Raw genomic sequence first — 26,835 nt, forward strand, 5'->3', positions numbered from 1 at the left:
GCCCACCCTCCAAAATCCCCCTTCCCAAGAGCTCAAAAGTAACAACCCCACAACAAACAATCCAATAACAAATCTAAATTCTAACAACAAGAAGCAAGCAAAATCAAAGAAACAAAAAATCTAATTTCACACAATGTTAGAATCTAGAACATAGGAAAAAAACAAGATTTTAAAAATGAAATTCTCCAAAAAGATCAAATATTTTGTCTTACCTTCAATACCAGAATGAAATATTCCAAAGCCAAGCCAAACTGAGTACTGATTTGCAGGGGTGAGATCGTACACATTCAATATAACTGGTGTCTCATAGCTTCCATCATTTTTAGCTGCATTATTATTATCATCAGGCTTGGAATTTGAGGTGCTTTCTTCTCCCATTTGACTCCTTTTTCTTTTTCTTTTTGAAATTTCTGTAATAAGGGAAATCTGGGATTAGGAAAAAGATTGTCTTTTTGAGTCCATTTTTTTATTTTTTATTTTTTTTTGGTAAAAGCAAATAGCCTTTGATTCTTGATTTGTCTCTCTGGCAAAGAGAAAAAGGTTTGAACTTTGTAAAAATGGAAATCACAAAAAAAGGAAAAAAGACAAGGGTAAATTGGTAAATGAACATACAGTCTGCTGTCTGCTTAGATTGTTGTAATATTTTGTTAGTCTTATGTCATACAAAAACAAAATAAATCATGTGGAGGGTTAGGGTATGTTGGGGTCCCTTCATTATCTATTGTCTAAAATCATTTATGGATAATATATTACTCGATTAATTTTGATTCGCATGTTATATAATTCTTTCTTCTTTCTTTCATATGTAAAGGGTAAAACTTTTCATTCGACTTCTAAATCTGTCTTAATTCAAATATCGAAATACTCTAAAATTTACTGATAAATTTAGAAGGTTACGGTATATTTTACCACAAATGGATAAAACTAAAATATAAAGGGCAAATTTGTCTTTTAGAATTAATGCAATATACGGGTAAGTACAAATATTTTTCTCCTTCTCTGTGAGCATCGAATTAGGGTTTCGAAAAATCGGCCACGGTGACCGGAAATCCCCAAATCAATCTCCGACGCCTTCCAATTTACTGTTGCTCGGCTCATAGCCGCCGTATACTACTCCGATTTAGGTAAAAGCTCGCAACTTTGCCGGATTTTTTACTATTTTCCTCGACAAAATTAGTTTTAAAATTATCTCCGATTGGAAATGTTCTTTTCATGGGTACAATTCTCTAGTTTTTATTTCTGTATTGAGGAAATGGAGTTTTCTTTCGGGTATATAGTACTATAATTTTTAAGTTACAGAGAATTTAGCAGTATTGTATGCTTTGTTTTTTCGAGCCAGCTTGGGCGCACCTAGACCCACGGGAACAGGAGGCTAAAACAACAAATGGGAAATCACCGAGTGTTTTTGTCTTTGCTGGAATTTGAACACAAGACCTCATGTTGCTGCATTGACCACTAGGCCACACGCTTAGCAGTAGTATTATATTAGAAAGGTTCTTCTTTTCTGTATTGTTCAATGGTTAGCAGTAGTATTTTAGAAATGCTTTTATCAGAAATTAGTCGTATCAATCCATGATGTTTTTCTGTTATATGGAGTTCATCTAGGTTGACTTTTCATGGGTGGTTGCTCACACACAATTAGATTAGGCAGGGTTGGGGAGGTAATTTCAATCGTTTTAGTTACGATATGCAGCTGATTTTTTTTTTCGTCGAAACAAACTTGAGTGAGTTTTAGGATTAAAGTCCATACTAAAAGAGCCGCCAGATTTTGGTTTGATGCATTCCAGCGCCAAAAACCAATTCACTTGAGTTTGACCTAAGTTGTGCGGACTCTTCACTTTGATATCGCACCCATGTCGGATTCACTAAAAATACACTACTTTTGGCGAATCCGACACGCATCCGTTGACATTTTTGAAGAGTCCGAGCAACATAGAGTTTGACAAAGGATAGTAATTTCTATGAAGGAATGTTAGATACCTTGTCTGTTCATGCTGTGAATGTTCGTGCAATATGTGTGGTAGACGCGAGCTCGAAGCTTGATTAGGGAATCAAGGGTGGTAGTAACCTGAGATAGGTAGAGAGATGAGCCTATTATCCACCGAGTTTCAAAGCTTGAGACATCAAATTTCTTGATTGTCATAAAAAAAGAGAGAGTTTGCACTCGAAGACCTCTAGCTGAATATGAAATTGATTAGGTGGGACATCTTACTATGTGTGTTGGGCTAGAAGTTTGATTACAGTTTTTGATTGTAGAAATATTCATCAGTTCATCATTATAGATGAAATCCCACATTGTTGGACATATAAAAAGCAAAAAATCGATACCCTTCGGGGTGGCCCAGTGGTTTGGGCTTGGGACTTCCCTGTTGGAGGTCTCAAGTTCGAAACCCCTTGCCAGCGAAAGCAAGGGGTTTGCTTCTGGGTCGAGCTCGTCGCACCGGGCTTGCCTAGTGCGGGTTACCTCTCCTATGTGGTTTGCGAGCTATTGCATAGGAGCGGGGGTTTTACCCTGTGCGCACCCAAAGGGTGGCTGCTGCGGGTTTCCCTTGTCATAAAAAAAAGAGAGAGTTTGCACTCGAAGACCTCTAGCTGAATATGAAATTGATTAGGTGGGACATCTTACTATGTGTGTTGGGCTAGAAGTTTGATTACAGTTTTTTGATTGTAGAAATATTCATCAGTTCATCATTATAGATGAAATCCCACATTGTTGGACATATAAAAAGCAAAAAATCGATACCCTTCGGGGTGGCCCAGTGGTTTGGGCTTGGGACTTCCATGTTGGAGGTCTCAAGTTCGAAACCCCTTGCCAGCGAAGCAAGGGGTTTGCTTCTGGGTCGAGCTCGTCGCACCGGGCTTGCCTAGTGCGGGTTACCTCTCCTATGTGGTTTGCGAGCTATTGCATAGGAGCGGGGGTTTTACCCTGTGCGCACCCAAAGGGTAGCTGCTGCGGGTTTCCCTTGTCATAAAAAAAAAATAAAAAAAATCGATTGTTTTATCCTTAATGTGGAATGAATATTTCTCTATTCTACTAGAGTTAATGTCTGGATGATCTTTAGCGGGAGTATGATATGATTGGGATTATGCAACAGGTCATAACCTCAAGTCTGTTGCATTTATTCTATGTTCAGGTTTATGACTTTCTTGCTTGCGTCTAGTGAAATGTATTTAGTTTCAATTTGTCGCTTTTATTTGGACATATGAAGTTATTTCATTTGTTTGTCTTTTTAGAATCCAGTGTGCAAATCAAAAAAAATCCAGTGTGCTTAGAAAGTTGAATTGTTCCAAAATTCCGCAAGGATCTCTTATAGCAAACTGATGCACACATGATATTATGATTTCGAATGGGATTTTTTGCATTATGTCCAAGGAACTGCTCTTTTCATTTTTAATCTTATTGAAAATTATTCTTTTCATTTTGTAACTACATAAATTGAGTCTAAATAAATGCTGTTAAAAATTAATGAGCTATAGCGATTGGATAAAGACCAAGCCAGCAAGCCATATAGCTTAGTTGTATCCCGCCATAAAAGTAGAGAGGTCAAACTGATATATTCGTTGACTGAAATCTCCTTTGTCTCAGACAGTGATATTGTGATGTTCTTAGTGCTGTTACATAGTCATGTCTAAGTTGTAATGCCTATATTTCCCAGAAAGATGGTTTCAGATGTGTGAATTTTAATGACCTAGGACTTGATAGGTGTTAAGTCTTCCTTCGTCTGTTTCCTTAAGAACTCTGGGATTGTGGAGCATCATCTAGGAGTGTTTGCTTCATCTGCCTAAATGTTTCTTATATTTGTAAACTTGTTCAAGATTCTTTTGGTTGTGTATTTCGGTGATATAATCAAGAATTAAATCTCAGTTAACTATAGTAGTTTGCAAATACTATATTTTCCGTGAATGACTTGGGGATGTGGGTAGGACCGAAGGGATGACTCTGATTGTTTTCAAAAGAAGTTTAGGTTTTATAAGGTTTATGGTCTGTTCCACTGTAAGTTGATGCCAAGAATAGGGTTCTATTACCTTTTTTATTTCTTAAAAAAACTAAATCTCTATGGTGTCGTATACCTATTGACTATTGCACACGGGTTAATTTCCCTGCTAGGTTTGCTTTCTGATGAACGCCATTTACCTACCTACCCCCACCCACCCCCAACCCCGAAAAAAAGTTTATCAGGGTTTTAGAAGTTCAGATATTTGGTTTTCTGTTAACGTATAGACAAAAGAATTTTCCTTTTCTGAATAGTTCATATGGATACTTGGGTATTAAACTAGCTTATTCACGGATTACTGAAAGCAGTTTGGAAAAGAATTATTATCCTGAACAGCTGTTATACCTGCTTGTGTTGTGCTTATGACACAGTTGATTGTGATGACATTAACCTGTCCTAGTAACTAGGTTGAGCAGAAGTCACATTGTTATGTGTGCATGGTTGCAAATTTTTTGTATCTGGATCTTTTTCACCTTACATCTAACCCTTTGATCTTTTCTGATAAAGGCTTGAGAGGATTCATGAAAGATTTGTGCATTTTCGAACTGCCTGCCCATGCTAATGAAGTTCCCTGTTGAATATTCAGGTTTGGATACATTGGCTGCTTTCTTCAGTTCCTTCACATGTCAATTCCCAATAAGTTAACTGGGGACTTTAGCCATTTAAAAGTGGCGATCTCATAAATTGCTATTTCATGGAGGATCAAAACATTTTTGTTGGCCAAGAGTTTCCTGATGTCAAGGCCTTCCGCAACGCAATTAAAGAGGCTGCTATTGCACAACATTTTGAGCTTCGCATAGTAAAAAGTGACCTGATTCGCTACATTGCAAAATGTGCCTCAGAAGGTTGTCCATGGCGTATTCGTGCTATTAAGCTTCCAAATGCTCCTACCTTTACTGTAAGAAGCCTTGAGGGAACACATACTTGCGGGAAAAATGCACAAAATGGACATCATCAGGCTTCTGTTGATTGGATAGTGAACTTCATAGAGGAGCGTTTGCGTGATAACATAAATTACAAGCCAAAAGACATTTTGCATGATATCTATAAACAGTATGGGATAACTATACCATATAAGCAAGCTTGGAGAGCCAAGGAAAGAGGGCTGCAAGCTATATATGGATCTTCCGAAGAAGGGTACTGTCTGTTACCTGCATATTGTGAGCAAATCAAGAAGACAAATCCTGGAAGTCATGCCGAGGTTTTTACAGCTGGTTCAGATAGTCGGTTTCAGAGGTTCTTCATTTCCTTTTATGCTTCTCTTCATGGGTTCCTGAATGGTTGCTTGCCTGTTATTTGTCTTGGTGGTATCCAGCTTAAGAGCAAATACTTAGGTACTTTACTATCAGCAACTTCTTTTGATGGTGATGGTGGAGTGTTTCCGCTTGCTTTTGGTGTTGTCGATGAAGAAAATGATGATAGCTGGATGTGGTTCTTGTTAGAGTTACGCAAAGCTCTAGAGATGAGCACTGAGAAGATACCACCTCTTACTTTTCTGTCTGATGGACAGAAAAGTATTGCAGATGCTGTGAAAAGGAAGTTTCCCTCTTCTTGTCATGCAATATGTATGCAGTACCTGAGTGAAAGCATCAGTAGTGATTTCAAGAACTCAAGGCTTGTGCAACTCCTGTGGAAAGCTGCGTATTCCACGTCCACCAGGGGGTTTAAAGAGAAAATGGCTGAAATTGAGGAGGTTTCTTCAGATGCAGCAGCGTGGCTTCAACAGTATCCTCCTTCACACTGGGCATTAATACATTTTGACGGAACAAGATATGGTCATTTCTCTTCAAACATTTATGAGTTCAATAAATGGATTCTTGAAGCACGTGAGCTTCCTATTATTCAGGTGATTAAACGAATTCACTGTAAGTTAACAGAAGAGTTTGAGCTTCGGCGATCAAGGAGTAGCACATGGAGTTCTACCCTTTCTCCATCTGCTGAGAAACGCATTATGGACGGAAGAACTCATGCTTCTACATATCAAGTGCTAAGGTCAGATGAAGTTGAATTTGAAGTTGTCTCAGCAGAGCGTTCAGACATTGTGAATACAGGTACCCGATCTTGTTCTTGCCGTGATTGGCAGTTGTATAGGATACCATGTTCTCATGCCGTTGCTGCTCTCACATCATATAAAAAGGATGTGTATGCCTTCACAGATAAATATTTCACTGCAGCTAGTTATCGCGAGTGTTATAGTAAAGAGGTACACCCCATCCCTGATAAACTTGAATGGTCTAGAACCCGACTAGTCCGACCACCCAAGTTCCGTCGCCCACCTGGACGACCTGAAAAGAAGCGATTATGTGTGGAAGATCTTAATCGTGAAAAGCATACTGTCCATTGTAGTAAGTGCAATCAAACTGGACATTACAAGACAACCTGTAAAACAGAGGTTGTTCAAAGTACACAACAGTTCTAGATGTATAGCCACCCCAATCCCCTTTATTTTCTTTCAAGTTGAAAAGTTCTCGAGGAAGGTTCAAAACGATGGATAATGGACCCGTCCCTCTACTCTCCGCCACTAAGGTTAGTGCCCTTTCTCGAAGTTTTTCATTATCTTTTTAGGTTCCTTTCTTGGAAATAGAATTAGAAAATATTGTAGAAAGATGTAAAATTAGAGATCTCAACTAGCTTCATATATTGTAAAATAGGGTTTGCTTATTATAACCCAATAAGTCGTATCTCAGTGATTGTGAGGAAATGTGTTTTATACTTTATTTGGTTTCTGTTATCAAAAGCAAATTCTCATAGTTCAAGATTGTCTTCTTCTGTTTTCACTCATACAATTAATTAGAAGAGAAAGAGGTGTAAGTATCCTCTAAAACTTATTCATACTCCGGACTCGAATTTGAGACCTAGTTAACGGTAGAGGAATTCTATTTATCTCACCACAATCTTGATCAGTAATACTCATCACTTTATTCATACTCTGGACTCGAATCTGAGACCCTAGTTAAGGGTAGAGGAATTCTATTTATCTCACCACAATCTTGGTCGGTAATACTATCACTTATGGAGGAAAACATTTCCATATTAAGTTGGTTAAAAAAATTTGGAAAACAAGTTCTTCACCCTCAACCCCACACTCCTGTCCATATGTCTCATATTATTTGTCTAGATTATATATAAATATTTTTAGAATAATATTTTGAATATAAGAAACTAGTAAGAAAATCACTTGTTCTTGAAAAGAAAAACTCAAATTTTCTCAGTTTTGAAAGTCTAAACTGATATAAATAAAAATAATAGTAGTAGTTACTCCATTCCTCTTTAGTTGTCATAGTTTCCTTTTTTAGAGTGTAAACGATATGAATTTTGACGATGTATTTTTTCATCATATTGATATTACATTTATATTACTTTCTGTATAATTTTTTTAATATCTAGGATTTTATTTTAAAATATCAAATAAATATAATCTAATTTAGAATTTGAAAATTAATCAAATTGATTCTCGTAAAGTACAAGAAGGATGAACTAATGGAGTAATAGGCAATAAATTTCTCACAGCTATATTAACTACAATTAATGAAAACCATAAATACAAGTTAATTCACTCAAAACAATAACACCTAACAAAAAAATTTAACGTAACTCCCCCTTCAAGTTATATATATCTTAATGATATTTTATTTTTTATATATCAGTATAATTTAACTCGTTATAACAAAAAAAAGAAATCGCGAGAACATGGAGCCCCTAGCTATTGTTGCTTTCACAGGGGGAATGATTGGACAAATAGGGATTCTTCTTCTTTGGTGTCGACCTATCTACAATTGTGTTCGAAGATTTGTTGATTGTCTTAGAAATCCACAACCTTTACCTCCTCAAGAAGAAATTAATGAAAAGATATTTAACGCTTTAAAAGATCGATTTCATTCATGAAATAGCTCAAAGGTGTGGATTTAGAACAGGTTCTGCAAGTTCAACCTAACTCGTTGCTTTCAGTTTGAATTATGTATACATATTTCAAACAAACAAAAAGATATAATGAGGTTATATTTATTCTACACCCCGACTCCAAATCAATGGTGTACACAAGATTTTTTGTGCAGGTATTATTGACTTATGTCATGATTCGGCTTGTTAAGGAGTTAAATTGTGAAATTATGTTAGATTACACTTTATTTTGTGCAAGTAAAGATTATAATTATGTAATAATCAATAGAAATAGTATCGTGAAATATAATGCAAGTATTTTTTTCTAACGAGTTAAATTGCACTGATAATATAAAATGATAAATCCATAGTGATATTGTATAACAAATGAAGAAGGTTCACTTACACTCTGTTTGGATCATTGTTACTCATTGTTTCATAATGTATTGTATTGTATTGTACTGTACTGTATGATGAATTCAATGTTTGGCTAGACTGTATTGTTTGTTATTGTTTAATAACATTTTAATTGTTTGGTTTGATTGTATCGTATTATATTGTAATTTATAAATTTACTAAAATATCCTTAATTATTCTAGGGTAGGAGATTTGACTAGAATTAAATAATATAAAGTAAAAGGTAAAATAGTATTTTGAAATATTATGTAAAGATATAATTGGAAAAAGAAATTAAGTAACAATGGGAACACACCAAATCGGTTGTTCCATAAAATAGGGGTTTTTATTGTTACGTAACAACGAAATTTAACAATACAATACAATACATTTTTAAGTAACAATCAAAACAAACGTTGTAGGTAAAGTAACGATACAATACTTAGTGTAAGAGAAATTAATTACATTACAAGAATATAAAACACAGTATAATCGATTAACATCCAATTTTATCGAAACATCAACATTACAAGCTACTCTGCATCTATTTTGCTCGAATTCTTAAAAACTGTTATTGTATTCGTATCAAATCATATAAAAATACATAATTTTTGGAGAATCACACACATCAGACAATATTTTTGAAGAATTTGAATAACATAATCAACGACGATGATGATTAATTTGTGCTAACAGCAACAACAAGTCCTTTCATTGCAGCAGAAGCAGCAACACATCGCAAACATACTGCATTTTCAAGATTTATAAAATCACATTAAAAAATATAAAAAAAAATAGAATAAACATGATAATATTTATATAAATTTACTTATATATCTATTAATCAACTACACATCAATCTCAAATTAGTAAACGATTAACTATTTGGGGCGGAGCTATAACTGTCGAACAATCTCAAGTGAAATAATTACCGATTTTCGCTCACAAAACATCAAAAAGAAGAAGTAAAATTCAAGTCCAAACAATAATTTTGACTTCAACTTCAAATATTAAAAAAAAATTAGCAGAAAATGTCCTTGAAAAAATAAAATAATTATGTCAATTCTCATGTAACTCTACTAATTTTTATTTATTTTTCACTAATAAAGTAAAACTAAAAAAAAAAAAAAATAACAAACCAAGCATAGAGGCATCCTTTTTCTTCATGTTGCCTTTGGACATTATCATAATATGACATATTTTGATATTTTGGGGGAGCATCCATTTTCTTTCTTTCTATGTGTGAAAAATATATGAAAAATTGCCTAATAAAAAGAATGTGAAAGTTGATAAAGAATATTAATGGAGTAGAGGTGAATAATTAATGTTGGAGGCTGAAAAAAAAAACAGATGGTAAGTTGTCTAATTAATAGGGTTACTTTGGTCACCTCGATTATTTCATCGGATATAGCAAAATCTTAGTAGACCTTAATTATTTTATCGGGTATTTGTTATTTTTCATTGACACTCATAGTAAGAAACTCTGTCCAACAAGTAGGGGTGAAGCTATAATTAAACATCTTCTGTAGGAAAATTATATTGTTAGTGTTATTGTGACTGAAGAACAGCTAAGTGAATACCCTTCATTGAAAAATTATATAGCGACCGGATGGCTAATTAAACACCCTTCATTAAAATATTATATATGAAATGCCTAGGATTAAGAATATGAATTATTGATTAGAATATTAAAGAACTAGAGGTGAATAATTAATGATGGGGACCTAAAGGAATTAAGAAGATGGTTAGTTGTCTAATTAATAGGGTTATCTCGTGCACCTTAATTATTTCATCGGATATTTATTAAAGTAAACTTTTTTGCAAATCTTCATTATTCTATTGAGTTTTTGTTATTTTTCATTTGACACTCATCGTCAACAAGCAGGATAGAGTTACAACGATCGAAGAGTGGTCAATTGAACAGTCTCTATCAGAAAATTATATTGTTAAAACTATAGCAATTGAAAAATAGCTAATTGAACATCCTTCATTCAAAAAATTATGGTGTATATATTACGATTTTCACTCACTTCATTAATCGTAATGCCCATACCTCTGGTTGCTGTAGTGCTTTCTCAAAAAAATTTAAATTTATTTTTTTGGCATTTATTAATGGGAAGACAACTATGCAAGTGTAGAATACAACTAGACAACAATGGTTCACATGTCTATGTATCCTAACATATTATGACCCTAGCTGGCTTGTGACCTACTCACATTTTCATGTCTTTTTGACATTGTACTATATAGTTTTAAGAGTTAAAAAACCATTTTATCATTATTTTCGCAAACTTCATACATTAACTATCCATTGTTCTCTTTTTACACACTCCGTCACTTCGAGCCAAATATTTATTTCCAATTGACTACAAACATGTGTAGACTAATTCAACATCAAGGTATGTTTTAATACAACAGAAAGTAATAGTTAAACCGGACCAACCTTTGTAGTGTTTGCCTAGGTGCATACGTGTAAGCGGATTCAGGATTTAACGTTTATATATTTTGGACCACAACCTTTTTTTTATTTATTAAGTGTTGAATTGATACAAACAAATACAGAATTTTGGAACAAAACTACTGAGTTATGACTTTTGTCAAACTTGTAACTTCAACAGTAAATCCAGCCATATGCATACATCAATTGCATTAAAAAAAAAAACTGTGATGTAAGTGAGTGTAACCAAACAACAACAATATACCAATTGTAATCCCACATATGGAGTTTGGGGAGAATAGAGTGTACGTAGACCTTACTCCGACCTCGTGGAGGTAGAGATAGAGAGACTGTTTCCGATACTTACCTTTACCTAGTGTAAGTGAGTGCAACCAAATGACTTATCTTTTTAAAAAGCCAAAAGAATAAGTAAATGGTAGTAGCAAGTCACTTAGCACAGCTTTGGGAAATAGTTGAAATGTGAACATGATGCCTTGTGGCATCTCCTATATACATCCATACTCCAAGTCACAAAATCCATACACTAAAGAAACAGGACATGCATGTTTCCTTTTTACTTCTTCACGGAATAAAAACCGCGTGAATGAGAGCTAAAATGGTTCTTTCTATCGATCAAGATCAAATTAGCAAGAAACGAGACAGGTGGGGGGTTTAACCATGCCTGGAATATTAGAAGGAACGGTAACAGGTTCATAATTAGCGGCAATTTCTAGGCGCTCCCATGTCAACCTTCGTCTCTCAGCTGCTACATTTGACTTTGCATTATCTTCTTCAAGCTTGTGTTGGCACTCGAGTACAAGCTCTTCATCCATCTCGGAAAAGACTTTCCTTACGTTTTGACTGAGGTTAAGAACTGCTTTATTCCAGTGGTTCTGGCTGTTCCTTTCTAAAGCTGAGATAATAATTGGCATGATCACATGCCTGTTATGCATCACGAGGTTAAGGACGTTATCGTTGTTCCACAAGAAATGTGCTCTTTCAGCCACCTGCAAGTTCGTTAAAAGAGGGAGAAAGTCTGAATGAGTTCAAGAAAGTCTACATTCGGAAGAAAAAGAAAACAGAAACAAGAATTAACCAGATATTAAAAAAAATTCCAATTTCGCACACCCCTTGGGGTGCAGCCCTTCTATGAACCTTGTGTGAACACGGGATGTCTCATGCACCGGGCTTCCCTTTTTTGTACAAGTGGAACAAACACCCTCCCCACCTTCTCCCACAAGAGAAGGTTAAAAGAAAAACAACTACAACTCAATCATAAACTTTGGTCAGCTATATGAATATTCTATATAAGTATTTTCTACTCTGCTCCATTCGGACCCATTTCATTCCAGTATTCTTTTGGGGAAAAAAAGGGATTATGCATCTTTTATGTCAAAGTTGGGATAACAAAGTAAAATTAGCCTCTTGGGGGTACTTGGAGTTTAGAGCTATGGCAAAGTATAGATGTACTTATTTTGATAACCGTGGTGTGCCCGTGTCAACTTGTGTGTACCTCAACTAATTCTACGGGATACTTGTAACCTCCCACCAACACAAATACCGGGTAACTCTGTCCACCAAGCAATGGACAGATTCCAAAAATCACCCAGTGTGTTTAACTTCATTGGGCTTTGAATCTGAGACCTTGACAACGAATAGATATTAAGATAAACAAGATGCTGAGAAGGCCCTTTCAAGGGCTAGAAGATATCCCACAAAGAAATGAGAGACGTAGCATGTTGATCAAGAGATGATAAATAGGTGGCTTTGTTGTTAACAATAAATCTTCAAGAATTCTACGGATAAGAAATCTATATCTTCAAGAATTTCACGTAATATTGACAAAAGTTTTCAAAGGAAGGGTGCAATAAAATGATAGGTAAGATCTCAAAATCCAACTTCCGAGGTCTTCTTTTTTCCTTCTCCTTTCGCGAAGCCAGCTTCTAACGTTCAACTTAAAGTTAAAACAATCAGTATGGTATACAAAGACACAAAAACTAGTCTACTAATTGTATGAAATGACAAAAAGTTTCATGCTTGGTGACATCCTAAGCTTCACAAACCATTCTAAAGTTGTGGACACAATATTTGAAGTTGAAATTACCATAACCTTAAGCCTGAGCATTGAATTTGCTATTTATCTAACATGCATATGAAATTATTGTCTCCAATTCTGTCGACTGAGACATCACCGAGACCAATTCAATTATGTACCAATGATGGTAGAGAGGTTTCCGACAGACCCTCGACTCAAGGAGAGACCATAACAACTGCATGGAGCTCCCTCTTTATTGTCACCATAATAGTTTGAGAGTTATGCAATCCAAGAGGGTTTTGATTAAAAAATATTACCTGGAAATGGGAGCTGTTAAGGCAATAGCCGATACGACGAAACAGTGGCACCATGATTTTCTCAAACTCTGGAATACTGATCATTTCTAAAATCTCTTCCAACTCACTGATGAACATCAATTGTTTCTGGCTACTTGTCACTGGCCAATATCTCAACAATCTCGTTATCACTATGCTAGCCAGATTTTGTTCCTTTTCTATGAACTGTACAACACAATATGCTAATTGTTGATGATAGATACCCAAGGATTTTGGCTTGTGTAGAGGTAGCAAGGCCCTTGAGAAGAATAATCTATGTTCTTCCTTTAATGGCAAAGCAAAACCACTAATTACACTTCCGAAAACCTCCAGCAACTCTGCAATCCCATTATGTCTTTCAGTCTCAAAAGCGAAACGATAAAAGATATTGCTTACAGCCTTTCGAATAGCAGGTCTGTGCATCATGAACTTCCCATAAAGGCGATGCAATATTGATTTCAAGCATTCTCTTTCTCTTGGGTCCTCAGAATCAAATAGGTCAAGCAGTTTCAATATGAAAGAATGGTCAACGTATTTCTTAGCAACCTTTGCATCAAGAGAACCTTGGCCGATTACGCTAAGGAACAAGTCATAAACAAGTTGTAAATGACACCAAGCTGGATCAAACATTGGTTCTTCATCTTCACTTTCACCGCGAGCTGAGAAATACTTGGGAGGAAAAGTTCTGAACATGTTAACTCCACACATTTTACATACTGCAGCAATTGCTGATTCCGTGAATCTTGCAGATCCTGAAGCAACAAACTCATTCAGCTCCAGCAAAACTTGTCGTTTCAAGTCCTTCTCTGCAGAATCTTTATCTGGATCATTGAAATCATAAATGGTACAGCAGAGATTCAACTTGCTTACAAATAAGCTTTGCTTCTCCGCATTTGAAACATCTTTAAAGGGCACATGTGGTGCCACAGACTCACCACCAGACACAATACTCGCAGGAAAAATTGCTGTCGACATCCGTTTCACTACATTCAGCCTGTTTGCTATGACGGTGCAACTATTGGTAAACTGAATTCCATTCCCTAAGTTTGAGGTGTTGTTGCAGGAATTGCTTCCCGATGAATCAAACGTATCACATTTTGATGATTTCCTAGGAAGTTTTGCAAGAATTTGCTTAAGCATAGTAGCGTTGCTCCAACTTGCAGCTAGACTAAACCTAAGCCAACACTCCAAAATAATCTACCTATGCAAATTTCAAAGAAAAAAGCATAAGAAAACAAACCAGAAGACAACAAAACTTTGAAGAAAATAACATATCTTGTGGCAAACATAACCAGAATGTTTAGAAGACAGCTTTATTATCAGAATTACATATCTTAAATTCACATATCAATTTTTTCATCTAAAAGCTCATTGAAACCAAAATCTCATTCCTAAATCTACAGTTGCATAAATCTCAGATCTGGGACAGAATTTACACAGAGGCCACCACAACACAAAATGGAACACTGAGCAAGATTAAATAGTAGATCACTGACATTCAGAGGCCAAAAAAGTAAGCACTGTGAAGAAAAGGATCAAACTTGAGCTATATCAGTTTCAGTAAATTTTGAACAACTAAAGTTGAAATCTTTAACTACTCCAACAACTTCCAAAAAAACCCAAAAAAGGATCAAACTTGAGCAATATCACAGCATTTCTCAAAAGATCTAAGAGACAAAGTAAGAAAATAGAACCTGGGGTTTTGCTAATCAGCTCTGTAGCTAAGGAATTGCCCAAAAGTACTCCAATAACTATTCAAGAAACCAAAAAAAGGATCAAACTTTAATAACATCACAGCATTTCTCAAAAAAGATCTGACAGATAGAGTGAAAATAGAACCTGGGGTTCTGCTAATCAGCTCGGAAGTAATGGAATTGCCCAAAACTACACCAACAACTATTCAAGAAACCAAAAAAGAATCAAACTTCAGCAACATCACAGCATTTCCCAAAAAGATCTGACAGATAGAGTGAAAATAGAACCTGGGGTTCTGCTAATCAGCTCTGAAGTTATGGAATTGCCCAAAACTACACCAATAACTATTCAAGAAACCAAAAAAGAACCAAACTTTAGCAACATCACAGCATTTCTCAAAAGATCTAACAGACAGAGTGAAAATAGAACCTGGGGTTCTGCTAATCAGCTCTGAAGTTATGGAATTGCCCAAAACTACACCAACAACTATTCAAGAAACCAAAAAAGAATCAAACTTCAGCAACATCACAGCATTTCCCAAAAAGATCTGACAGATAGAGTGAAAATAGAACCTGGGGTTCTGCTAATCAGCTCTGAAGTTATGAAATTGCCCAAAACTACACCAACAACTATTCAAGAAACCAAAAAAGAATCAAACTTTAGCAACATCACAGCATTTCTACAAAAGATCTGAGATACATAGTTAAAAATAGAACCTGGGGTTTTGTCAATTTCCTCAAAAGATTCCTCAGATGAAATTGCAGAAAGATTGAAGCTTTTTTACAATACTAATAAAGAGAGAAGGTAAGAAGAAGAAAAAACAGGTAATGGAGGCAATCACATCATGTCTTTCTTTTTTAACTTGGGATTGAAGACACAATGATGGGTTTTTGAGGAGCCCATTTTTTTTTCTTTCTTTCTTGATTACCTTTATCAAGAAAAACACACACACACACTAATTTCTTTCAAATTCTTGATTGTTCATTCATGTCTTAAACTAAGCAGTAGTACTACTACTCTACAACTACAATGGCCTCTCTCTCTTCCATTTTTCTCTGTCCTCGATCCAAGTGCCACAGCTTGAATGACTCAGTGGTATCTTCACAGAAATTGCCGGCATTAGATGGTGACTCTTATGTACTCATATTAATTATTTTTTCTTCTTCCTCCTAACATTATTTACTTTGTCAAATACTGTTTCATTACACCAACCGTAAAACCACTTTATTTTATTTTTTTCACTTTTTCCGAGTTTGTTATCTTAACTATTCACTATTCATATTTTAATCATCACTTATTAAAATCGAGGATAATGCTAAATGGCCAGAATTTGGTCAGAAATTTAAAAAGTTTATGATATTTTTTTTTTTTTATTAAAATGTATTAAAGTTAAAAAGATAAAAATGTTTTAAAAGGTAAAATATCATTCTGGCCAAATTTTCTGGCCAAAAAGATTTTTCCTAAAATTAAAATATATTTTTGATATTTATTTGGCTTATACGTATCTGTTATTGTCGATTGGAAACAAATATTTGATTAGCTCAACCTTGATGGTGAAAGATGGAAAAAAAAATAGTATAAATATGTTTTTAATTATTTAACATTTTTAATTATTTTTCCTGAATATTTAGTAGTGCTTTTTTCTTAAAAAATAATTCTAATCAATTCAGATTCATATATTAAAAGAAAAAAAAGGTTATTTATGATATACTATATATATTTAGATACACACTTTGTTGTTGACACATTCAGCTCGTGATATAATTTCACAAGATTCTTGTTAGTTCTACTATCCTTTTTTTTTCCTTTATTTATTTATTCTTTTAGTTCAATCACAAAAATTATGTTAGCCCAATCTATAAATTATTAGTAGTATATTTAGGTTTTAGAAATTGATTTTGTCTTTCATTCTCTTCAATTATTTTCCACATCATCATTAGTATTTAGATTTTATAAATTCAAACGGCAAATCATTCACGATTTTATTTTAATTTTATCAATTACTAGGTCACATTCTTAGACGTCAACATCAATGTAAATTTTATTAGTCATGGGGACGACCAAGTGAATTTGCTCAAATATATTATATTATAATATAATTACAATGTAGTAGTTAAAAAGAAAAAGTTGGGTAAAACTTTTTTCAAAGAAAAAAATCACGTGGTCACTCTTTTTATTTTTTTCTATTCGTGTGTTTTATATACAATATAATAATAATTGCGTCTTAGTTCTAAACAAGTGAAAATTGATTGTATAAATATTCATTTCAATATTTAAACTCATCATATCATTATCATAATAAATAGATTAAAAATAAAAGTAAGTTAAAAATATATTCATCCGAGTCCAAAATATATTCTTAAGTAGTGATTATTACCTATATGAATCTTTTTCTTTAATTATGTTTTATCTTTAGCTAAGTCTGTATTGATATCAAGCAATTGCGCTACAAATCTTTGAGACTATTTATTTATGTGATTTTAGGTCTATTTTGTCTACTCTTTACACTTTCACTTGTTATATTTCACATTTACAGAGCAGTCCATCTATAGATCAACACAAAACATGTCACATCATCTCAAGCGACTTTCTTGCATTTTATCCTCAACGTATGCTACTTGCATCTTTATGAATATGATCATTTCTATTCTGATAAAATCACACATCCATCTTCATTTATATATCTCCGCAACTCTCATCTTGTGAATATTTTCCCAAGTTGAGTGCATTCATGGTGATTGATTGCCCAAAATAAACTAACAACAATTATTATTATTTTTGAGTGTGTATCCTTGATAATAATTAATCATATAAGCGTGGATAAATGAAATGAAGATTATGTCACATCAATGTTTTTCAAACAAATGTTTATGTCGGTATACACTTTATTTTATTTTTTTTACTTTGTTAAAAAGGATCCAAATTAATTAGTCCAAATACATTGCAACTTAAATTAAATCATGTGTAATAATAGCTAGTGGATTATATGTTGGACCAATTGCATACCATTATTTTAGCCTAATTTTATGTGTCTTTTTTGTTTTATTTTCTTGCACCTTTCATTTAAAAAAACATGTATTTAATTAGGTGGTTTATATGCTTTTTGTTTGCGGTGATAATTATTATTTAGTTTCTTTAATTATCGGGAAAAAACTTCATTTAGGGTGTGTTTGGGATGAAGGAAGAAAAAAATTCCACACAAAATATTTTTAAAATTTATTTTTTAATATTTAATAAGTAAATAAAAAAATATCATCTCACGAACAGTTAGACAGAATGGGGATAGCATGTTGTAGGGGTAGGGTTAGGAGTTGGGATGAGAGGTGGATGGCGGGTCGTGAGTGTTGAGTATTGAGAATAGAGAGCAACAATCAACGTGAAATATACTTATGACACTTATTTTTCTTACTTGTATCAGGAAATTATTTTTTTGGTTTTTAAAAAACTTATTTTCTCAAATGAAATATTTTGACCAACTAAATATAAAATAATTGAAAAACATTTTCATGTCAAATGCACCCTTAGAGTTAGTGCAAGAGTTAAGTGTATCAATTTGTTAATTAGGTGTACCAAAGCAAATTGTTGAATCGCAATTCTAAAGCTAATTAATTAACAACTCCACTTATTGCTTAATTGTCAATTAGTTACACTGTCCTCATCTTAATTGTGTTAAAATTGATTTCAACTTGACAAAAAAATATATGCAATGAAAAAACAACAAGATAAGATGAAATTAAAAATGTGGTTTAACCGTCAATAAAGTATGTGAAAATCTTGGTAGATTAAGGATTAAAAACTTAGCAAATTTTTTTAAAAAAAATATATGTTCAACAATCAACTACCTAAATTTTGATAGCTAGAGTGATCTTATATATTTATATACACATGCATTCGATGTAATTAATTTATTTTTTTATTTTTTAATGGGCATTACGTCGCACAAATTCAAATTAATCGAAACTTTTGTTTTAATCGAATTAATCGAAGCCTTTTTTTTTATCGAATTAATTGAAGTCTTAAAATGAATGTCAAACACTAAATAAATTTTATAAAGAATAATCTATTAATTTAATAAAATATCAAATATAAATAAACTTTTATTATACGCATATATATTAATTTGAACATCACTATGAATAAATAAAAAATTAGAAAAGGAACAAAATAACTATGGGAAAGTAGACATCAATATTGATGTCTAGATTTTTATTTTTTATTTTTGTGGAAAAAAAAACATATGATTGGCACCAAATAAGAAACCCAAGAAGACCAGATAAAACAATAAATTTATTATGGGCAGATAAACTAAACTAGATAGAAACTGTCACTTGTAACATCTAAAAAATTGTGTCTAATTAATTATAGTAAATTCTATGATTGACCTAATCTTAATTTTTAATCAATATTCTTTTTATTCTTAATATTCCTATCCACTCTGGCTCACTTTTGCATGTGACAAATGTACCAAAAAGAGCAAATAGCATGTGATAAGAGAGATATTTGGATATTGTATTATTATTATTTTTTCACAATTAAGACAAAGTTAATGAATTGTTCCCTACTCATGTGAAGTCTCATGGTTGACACATTATTTTGTTCTTCAAGATTCTTTATTTTGTTTACTATATACCCATCTTAATTAGAGGGTTCAAGTTTGAGCTCTGAGTATGAAAAAATCTTTGATAAGAATACTTCTCATCGAATGAGGTCTTACGTAGTGTGAATCCGAAATAGCAAGGCTTTAATGTGAATATCAAACGTCAGACAAAAAATCAAAAAAATACCAAGGTGATATTATTATAGAACATGTCTTTGGCTTTTTATCTTTTTTTCTCCACCACTCATTCATTTCCATCCTCCTTTTTGTTTTGAAGACAAAATTAATTTAAGCAAAAGTACTTTGTTAGTTGACAATAGAAGCCTCTTTCTTTTAAATATATAGTTTTAATTTCAAGATTGAGAAAGTCGAAGTTTTTTTTTTTGTTTTGTTTTCTTTAAGATCCTTTAGTAGCCTTAATTAATAACAAATTATATATGAAGGAAAAAAAATACTAGAACAATATATTTAGTGCAATGAAGTCTATAAAGAATAAGATGTACATGTCTTATCCTTGTCTTTATGGGATCGAGAGGCTATTTTCGATTGATTCTTGACAATTCTTTTCTTTTATTCGGACTTAAAATTGATAACGTGAGCGAACTCACACATACAAAGTTAAATTATGGAGAAGAAAAAAAGATCTCTAAAGATATTCAATAATTGTTTGAAAAATATGTAGTCGAAGTTAGAAAAAATCAAGTGATGAAGGCAATCTGAAAAGGACGGAAAGACTTCTATTCTAACAAGCTTTTGAAAAAGAGGAGCATAAGACATCTTCACTCATTACGTGGAAGAAAAAAGTGAAGAACATTATAGGACATATCTTTCTGCATATTCATACAAGACGCGAGTAGGTAAATCGGAGTGCTATGGGTACCTCCCCAACAGGAAAATGATGTGTTTATCAGTTTCGATAAAAAATGTTATGCTTACATACAAAACTACCTCTCCTCTCGAAAGATTCGCGGGAACTTCTTAGGACGATATACATCTATAAGCATAAGGTATGTATACTATTTGAACTCAATAATGGTATGACCTAAAGAATAAATATGTGAGGTCTGATCGGCTGTGAACAATACATGTCATGAGTTTGAATCGTAACAAATATAGTCTAGCAGGTGAAGTTAAAAGTAAAAAAAAAAAGTATGTCTAATGTCTTCCACAACTTATTCTAAATCCAAAATTATCTGTAAAGTTGATTGTCTGGTTCTACTTTTATGATATATCCTTATCTACTATTGAAAATTTGAACTTTGATTGATAAAAAGATACTCACCCACCAACAAAAAAGAGAGGCCTTTGTCACTAAAAGACACAACAAAAATGCAAAAAGATTTAATTTGTAAAAGTGAAATTAATTGAGTAACATTCTTCTCCAAGATATAACTAGGCATGTTTAAACATCATCGATTAATAATTATTAGTGATATTTGTTTAATACCATTCCAAATGATACCTTTTCATATTTAAAATTATTTACCAATGTATATGCATCAACTAATTCCCCCAAATATCTACTCTACCAACACAAATATCGATTAATCCTATCTATCAAAATTTGAACAGATGAAAAGAAACCATCGTATCCTTCACCTTCACGATACGTAGTATGACTATCAATTACACATAGGATGAAAATCTTACCAAACAAAGAATTAAACAATACCACAAGTCTACAAACTTATGATATGTTCCGAAAGCATACGCGTTAAAAACTTTGTGACCAATCAAACACAGCGGGGGAATGAGGAAGGAGGAAGTACAAAGAGGAAACTTCCATACATTAAATTGATGACAAAAATGAGACTGGACCACATGACAATGAGAACAAATATAATGCATTACAGATAAAGAAAAGAATTGCCACAAATAAAAAAAAATGCTCCATTTGCTGTCCAGTTCAGCAGTGTCATTTCTAGGCCAAATTTAATTGCCAGCAAGGTAAAGGGGACAAAAGATAAGAAAGTTTTTGGAGTATAGGGCAATAATGCTAAATGAAATAAAGACATTAGACACAAGGACTATACTTACAATCACTGATAATTTCACTAATAATATCTAAGGGAAAGAAAAGAGGCAAGGGGGGAAAAAGAAGAAAAAAATGGGGAAAGGGATGAGAAGGAAACATATATATATATAGAGAGAGAGATATAGATATAGATATAGAGAGAGGGAATATATATATATAAAGATCAAAAGACCACAAGTAGGAGGATTCACAAAGGATTGTGACATAGAGCTACATCAAGTCTCCAAGAACTCAAGCGAAGTCGAATCCGCCTAGGGTCCCAATTCCATTGACAAGTTTCGGCCTCCACTCAGTTCGTCCCTTAACAACCTCTCCGCCATTTTCAAGTCGAAGGACGTGTTGACACTCAACATTCCCAAAGTCGGTGAAGTCACCGACTCCTTTGTCAAGTACAGAGGTAAGAGACTGAAGCACACTGTCCCTTCTGCACTCCCTGCGGTACTCCAAAGTCATGGCAGCAAGCTCACAACCCTCTAGTATTTGCATGGGTGCACTCTGCAGCCAAAGACACGTTCCGAAATTACATGATGTTCTCAAGATTTTGAAGCACTTTTAAGAGAATATTTCTTTATTAATGTACACCATTAGACCTGAGAAATTTGGAATTCTGCAACCCACTAATCCCAAAAGAATTATTACTACTATTGTGACAAACGATTTATGCTTTATGCAAACGGCAAGGAGAATGAGCACTAAAGGCCAGTAAAGTTGGAGATCAATGACCATCGATTTTTCAGTACAATGCATGTCACAATGCTCACTGGAGTCCATTAAGCTTTCCTGTTTAAGGTTGATATAAAGATTTCATGCTCATACACAACACAACGATAACTACTACTCCTTTACAGGGACAACAAGATCCCCTGGGGTGAAACTAGTTATTGTTAGATAAAAAATAAAAGAAATAGCGAGATATTTTACTTATCAGCTAGAAGACAGGAGAAAGTTTATTACTGTGCTCAATTATATGGAACACTTTTCACACATTGGTGGCACTATACAACATTTAGAGTGAAATCCTACAAAGTGAGGTCTGGGGAGGGAAAAGTGTACGCAGACCTTACCCCTACCTCGTGTAGGCAGAGAGGCGGTTTCCGAAAAATCCTCGGTTCAAGTGAAGCAAATCAAAGTAGTAAATAAAAAGGGAAAACGACAGAGAAGAAAAAACAATGGCAACTAATAGAAAAGCAGTACAGAGCATACAAGCAAGGAGCAGTAACATCAACAAATAAGTGTTTCATAACTTAATGGACTATGCAAATGGCTCCTAACAGATATACACATCACTGGATGTATATCAGCTCTATCTGAAACCTTAGGATATCCAATACCACTACAAATCCAACAAATACAGAAGTTGGTTGGGTTAGTGTGTGTGCACACACAACCTTTTAGTTTTCCTTTTCTTTCTGCATTGCCCTGTCCACACAATTTCAGAACACGATGAAACCTAAACTCATCTATTATGCAACATACCCTAATTATAAACCATAATATATTACAAGCAATAACAGGGAAGAAAATTTTATTTTAGAAAGGAGGAGGAAACGGTTGAGGTCTTACCTCAAGAATCCAGCCAATGTACTTGACATTATTAACATGCTGGTTCACATCTAAATCACTCCATCTTGGCTGTAAATTTCAACAAATCAGAATATAATAAAAATGATGTCCTTAGGTGCAACAAAGTCACCATTGATGAATACTTCAACTTACAGTTAAACCAGTTCGAGTGTAGTCTGCTGTTGTCTCATCAAGTTTTGGTAACTTCCTGCTGTCCTCATCAATAACAGGAGGTGAATCAACAAAATAACCTTCAATTTCAGCCCGAGCCTCATCTGGTATTTTAGATAATCTCCTCGTCTCCTTATTCATCATAACCCATTGGCTGCAAGCAAATGGAAACATAAAGACATCACGGTTATGAACCAATGAATATATCATCAAGCGCTTCATGTTTGGCTACCAAAGATGCAACAGAAAAGAACAGGAGTTACGACATAGTCATAAAACAACCAAATCCAACGAGAAGGTTGAAACCTTATAGAGACAAACCTAAGTAGGAATGATAAGATCATTTTACTTGAAGATAACTGATCATTGTGTCAAAATTAACCAAACTGAAGTAGATTAAACAATAATGCCCCTACCTGGAAGCTCTCATCAATATATCCCCTGTATTACTATCGCGGAGGAGCCAATCTCTGCGCATACCATTTTTCCCCGATGCAGCTACCCAAGTGTCTACTTGAACAACATCACCCCTGTGAAAAAAAGAAATCAGTCAAAGGATCTTCATCTCCCATGTCAAAGAAACTGTGCATGTAGTATTACAAATATTAATAGGGTGATCAGTAGGAAAAGTAAAGAATAATCCCCAACATATCCGAAATGGCTTCAAATCTTCAACTATACAACAAATGTAAGAAAACCTAATATTGCTCCTATGAATAGTCCACAACTGTAATTCACAACAGTGAAATTAAATGCTTAGTAGCCAGATGGCAAATGAGTAAAACAATCAACGACAGAGGGTTACTTCGCACCTAAAAGAGTTTGAGATATTTCTGATTATGTAAAACAAAATTTTCCCATTTAAATAGATCATGTTCTTAAAGACTTCACAGATATTAACATAAGGGAATCAAATTTAATTCAATTTAATCGAAGTGATTCCCATATCACACAATAGCAATACGCTATGAAAACACTTTAATAGCTTGTTTGCCCAAGTTTTTGGAAGGCCAAAAGTGCTTCTTTTTTTCCCAAAAGCACTCTTCAAAATAAGCTGATTTTAGAAGTTTGGCCAAACAGGCTATAGGACTACATAAGAAAAGAAAACTGACTTGAGGTTAAGCACATTACACCAATGTGTGTTCAAAGAAATTTTTATTAAACATCATTAACAAATTCTGGAGTATGACACTCAATCTTGAATTGCCTAAAACATTGATCAACAAAGATTGTTCAAAAAACTGGTGAACTTTATCTAATACAACATGTCAGAGACGTAATCTCATCCATGTACAAGTAGAAACTTACCAAGTAGGATAACGGTCCACCACAACCTGCATTTTAGTAACGACCCAGATCAAATTTCTCTTGGACATCTCTGGAGTTGATCCAAACCCACCATGCATGAGTCCAGCACTCTTGACATGGTTAAGAGCAGTTTCCTGCAAAACCAACTCAAGCTCGTGAAATTATCAAAACAAGATGCTTCCACAACTTGAAGTCAATAATTCTTTACAAATGGAAATGAAAGCCTAGAATACCTGTAAATGATTCATCATTGTTTCTATAGACGCAGTCCTATCAGCCCCTATTTCATAAGACCTGATGCTGAAATTTTGACGGAAAACAAAGCCATCCTGCACAATTTTTCCTAATCCAAATGGATCAGCGAGCATATCAGGACGCTTAGGCTTCCAATCAAGCATCATCCATTGCTTCTCAGCAGCTAAAAAAATTGTCGTGATGGCGGCGAGGAGCATGCTCCAATCAGGTAACTGGTTGATAAAAGTCCTTGGGTGATGTGAAGAAATCACCTCATCGTCATTTTTGAAGCCATCCATAACGCCTACCTTTGTTCCATTCACCTTAGGTGGTGCTTGTGCATTGGCCTTAGCTTGTAGGCTCCCAAAAGAAGGCTTCTTAACATTAAGCCCCCGTGTATCTATACTTCCAGGAAGACTTCCTCCTAAATTTCCAGACGATTTTGCTCCAGAGTCCGGAGGTGGATTAGCAGCAGGGAAGAATGCACAAGTAGCAGCAGTGGCCATCATGAACAAACTATTGTATATTAGCAAGTCAGTCTCCCTTCGTTCCAATTATATTGTGTACCGATTCCGAACGAACACCAAAACAGATCAAAGACTGACACCTTTCTTCCTGCAACACCACGTAAGTAAAACATCACTTAACAACAACAACAACAAACCCACTGTAGAGTCATAAGCAGGGTTTGGGGAGCGTACAGTGTACGCAGACCTTACCCCTACCTCGAGGAGGTAGAGAGGCTGTTTCCAGATAACATATCACTATTATATAGCTACGAAATTCAAGAATCTAAAATTTCTTCACGTAGCTACTGATAAAAAAAGCTTGAATATTTACAATAGTTCTAAAAATATAAACTTTTTGCAGCCAAACAGAAACAACAAGCTTTCACAGGCATGCACCATAACCCCCAAATCACTAATACAGTTTCAGATAACAATTAAAAATCTAACCCAATATCCTCATAAAACTAATTAAACATCATCACCACCTCTACATATTAAAACCACTCATCTTTTCACCATCCCCAGCCAACCAAACCAGCACCACAATGAATTTCAAAAAAAAAATGTCACTCCTCCATTTAATCCAATACACAACACCAAAGCTTGCATCTTTCACCACAAATCTTTATACTACAATTATTATCATAAATTTCTAAGCATGTAGAGCTGAAATTAACGAACTAATTTCCAAATTGAACCATTTCAAACAATTTGTCAATAACAATAGCTATAAACTAACAAAAAAATTCCTCAAAAACAAACAAAAACCCTCTACAACACCCAGACAAACAAAATTCAAACATAACCTATAATAACAACAACAGATCTGAGCCTCAAAACATTTTTAAAAAAAAACTCTAATCCTCCACATTCCGCTCAAATTACAAACATTTTCCCCACTACATTATACCACACATAATCCAAGAAAAATTCAACCAGATCAACCAAAAAATTCAAAAAAATAAAATAAAAATACTAACCTTTTTGGGCTTGTTAAAAATGTATAACAGTTGTAAAAAATAATAATAATAATATTGTTGAAAAGAGTACAAATTTGATCAGCAAACCCGATCAAAATATATAAGATTTTCAGAACAAATTCTAGGGTTTGTGATCTTTGTAAGTGGTCTTTTTTCTCTGTTAAATTTGTTTTAAAGCTTAGAGAAAAAAATAAAATTAATTTTAATTTTGAAAAAACAAAAAAAAATGAAAATGAGAGAAAGAAGGGAATCTGGGTGGTAACGATACAGTGTTTAGTAACCCATTTTTATAACTATCCACCTGGCTTCCTCATGCCTCGCGTTTCACTTCACAACTTTAACCTTATTTTTCCCCTTATTTACGTAAATACCATTTTTCCTTTCTTTTTTTTCGTCAAAAGGAAACTACGTTACGACCTCTGTTTCAATTTGTTTGAACGTGTTCTTTCATACCAATGTATAAAGAGTATAGATTTGCTTTTAGCACTCTATAAACGGGCCAATTAAGGCCAAGAATGCATTGTCGATGGAAGAAACGAGATGATCAATGCACATCTAGAGCGGATCGGTCGGCCCATCCTATATAAGAGCTAGAATTACCGTGGTTGCTGACACTAGACTTGCCCCTCCTATGGATTACCAACTTAAATCAAACAAATAGATTAG

At 34.0% G+C, this 26,835-nt stretch overlaps 5 protein-coding genes across 11 annotated transcripts in view; 1 reads left to right on the forward strand and 4 right to left on the reverse strand.

Moving 5' to 3' along the window:
- Window positions 1–546, reverse strand: part of LOC102582965 (deSI-like protein At4g17486) — a 7,247-nt gene extending 6,701 nt beyond the window's left edge. Inside the window, exon 1 of the mRNA XM_006366803.2 lies at window positions 213–546. Within this exon, the coding sequence (XP_006366865.1) occupies window positions 213–378 (166 nt within the window). The 5' untranslated portion in view covers window positions 379–546. The remainder of the gene's footprint in view (window positions 1–212) is intronic.
- Window positions 547–916: 370 nt separating this feature from the next.
- Window positions 917–6,753, forward strand: LOC102583294 (uncharacterized). 2 transcript variants are annotated; one of them, XM_006366804.2, is made up of 2 exons: window positions 917–1,124; window positions 4,503–6,753. In XM_006366804.2, exon 2 carries the CDS (start codon window positions 4,690–4,692, stop codon window positions 6,412–6,414), a length of 1,725 nt encoding a protein of 574 aa, XP_006366866.1. In that variant the 5' UTR covers window positions 917–1,124; window positions 4,503–4,689; the 3' UTR covers window positions 6,415–6,753. The 2 variants fall into 2 exon arrangements, with proteins under 2 accessions (XP_006366866.1, XP_006366867.1); XM_006366805.2 differs by having other exon boundaries at window positions 4,582–6,753.
- A 2,009-nt stretch (window positions 6,754–8,762) lies between these two features.
- LOC102583844 (uncharacterized) lies at window positions 8,763–9,516 on the reverse strand. The gene is made up of 2 exons (XM_006366806.2): window positions 9,410–9,516; window positions 8,763–9,017 (listed from the first exon to the last, which is right to left on the reverse strand). Exons 1-2 carry the CDS (start codon window positions 9,493–9,495, stop codon window positions 8,960–8,962), a joined length of 144 nt encoding a protein of 47 aa, XP_006366868.1. The 5' UTR covers window positions 9,496–9,516; the 3' UTR covers window positions 8,763–8,959.
- A 1,617-nt stretch (window positions 9,517–11,133) lies between these two features.
- On the reverse strand, window positions 11,134–15,921 carry LOC102584164 (serine/threonine protein phosphatase 2A 57 kDa regulatory subunit B' iota isoform-like). 6 transcript variants are annotated; one of them, XM_006366807.2, is made up of 6 exons: window positions 15,489–15,914; window positions 15,345–15,401; window positions 14,917–14,973; window positions 14,772–14,828; window positions 13,060–14,278; window positions 11,134–11,714 (listed from the first exon to the last, which is right to left on the reverse strand). In XM_006366807.2, exons 5-6 carry the CDS (start codon window positions 14,215–14,217, stop codon window positions 11,352–11,354), a joined length of 1,521 nt encoding a protein of 506 aa, XP_006366869.1. In that variant the 5' UTR covers window positions 14,218–14,278; window positions 14,772–14,828; window positions 14,917–14,973; window positions 15,345–15,401; window positions 15,489–15,914; the 3' UTR covers window positions 11,134–11,351. The 6 variants fall into 6 exon arrangements, 5 of the variants coding, with proteins under 5 accessions (XP_006366869.1, XP_015160582.1, XP_015160583.1 ...); XM_015305096.1 differs by having other exon boundaries at window positions 11,181–11,714; window positions 15,345–15,389; XM_015305097.1 differs by lacking the exons at window positions 14,917–14,973; window positions 15,345–15,401 and adding an exon at window positions 15,202–15,246 and having other exon boundaries at window positions 11,181–11,714.
- A 5,214-nt stretch (window positions 15,922–21,135) lies between these two features.
- Window positions 21,136–26,404, reverse strand: LOC102584501 (palmitoyl-acyl carrier protein thioesterase, chloroplastic). Its single transcript, XM_006366808.2, has 7 exons — window positions 26,170–26,404; window positions 24,680–25,295; window positions 24,447–24,580; window positions 23,555–23,668; window positions 23,121–23,292; window positions 22,968–23,036; window positions 21,136–21,899 (listed from the first exon to the last, which is right to left on the reverse strand). Exons 2-7 carry the CDS (start codon window positions 25,187–25,189, stop codon window positions 21,636–21,638), a joined length of 1,263 nt encoding a protein of 420 aa, XP_006366870.1. The 5' UTR covers window positions 25,190–25,295; window positions 26,170–26,404; the 3' UTR covers window positions 21,136–21,635.
- Window positions 26,405–26,835: the final 431 nt, after the last annotated feature.

This window comes from Solanum tuberosum, unplaced genomic scaffold (genome assembly GCF_000226075.1).
Source record: "Solanum tuberosum cultivar DM 1-3 516 R44 unplaced genomic scaffold, SolTub_3.0 scf00675, whole genome shotgun sequence".
Lineage (NCBI taxonomy): Eukaryota > Viridiplantae > Streptophyta > Magnoliopsida > Solanales > Solanaceae > Solanum > Solanum tuberosum.

What these genes read in the sequence shown, in the direction of transcription:
- LOC102583294 (XM_006366804.2), top strand. Translation starts at nt 4,690, where the DNA reads ATGGAGGATCAAAACATTTTTGTTGGCCAAGAGTTTCCTGATGTCAAG.
- LOC102583844 (XM_006366806.2), bottom strand. Translation starts at nt 9,495, where the DNA reads ATGGATGCTCCCCCAAAATATCAAAATATGTCATATTATGATAATGTC. An exon ending in AAAGGATGCCTCTATGCTTG is followed by an intron (nt 9,018 to 9,409) that starts GTTTGTTATTTT and finishes TTGAAAATGCAG; the next exon opens with TATGTTTGCGATGTGTTGCT.
- LOC102584164 (XM_006366807.2), bottom strand. Translation starts at nt 14,217, where the DNA reads ATGCTTAAGCAAATTCTTGCAAAACTTCCTAGGAAATCATCAAAATGT. An exon ending in TTAACAGCTCCCATTTCCAG is followed by an intron (nt 11,715 to 13,059) that starts GTAATATTTTTT and finishes ACGAACTTGCAG; the next exon opens with GTGGCTGAAAGAGCACATTT.
- LOC102584501 (XM_006366808.2), bottom strand. Translation starts at nt 25,189, where the DNA reads ATGATGGCCACTGCTGCTACTTGTGCATTCTTCCCTGCTGCTAATCCA. An exon ending in CAATGATGAATCATTTACAG is followed by an intron (nt 24,581 to 24,679) that starts GTATTCTAGGCT and finishes TTGGTTTTGCAG; the next exon opens with GAAACTGCTCTTAACCATGT. An exon ending in ACATTGGCTGGATTCTTGAG is followed by an intron (nt 21,900 to 22,967) that starts GTAAGACCTCAA and finishes CTTTGGCTGCAG; the next exon opens with AGTGCACCCATGCAAATACT.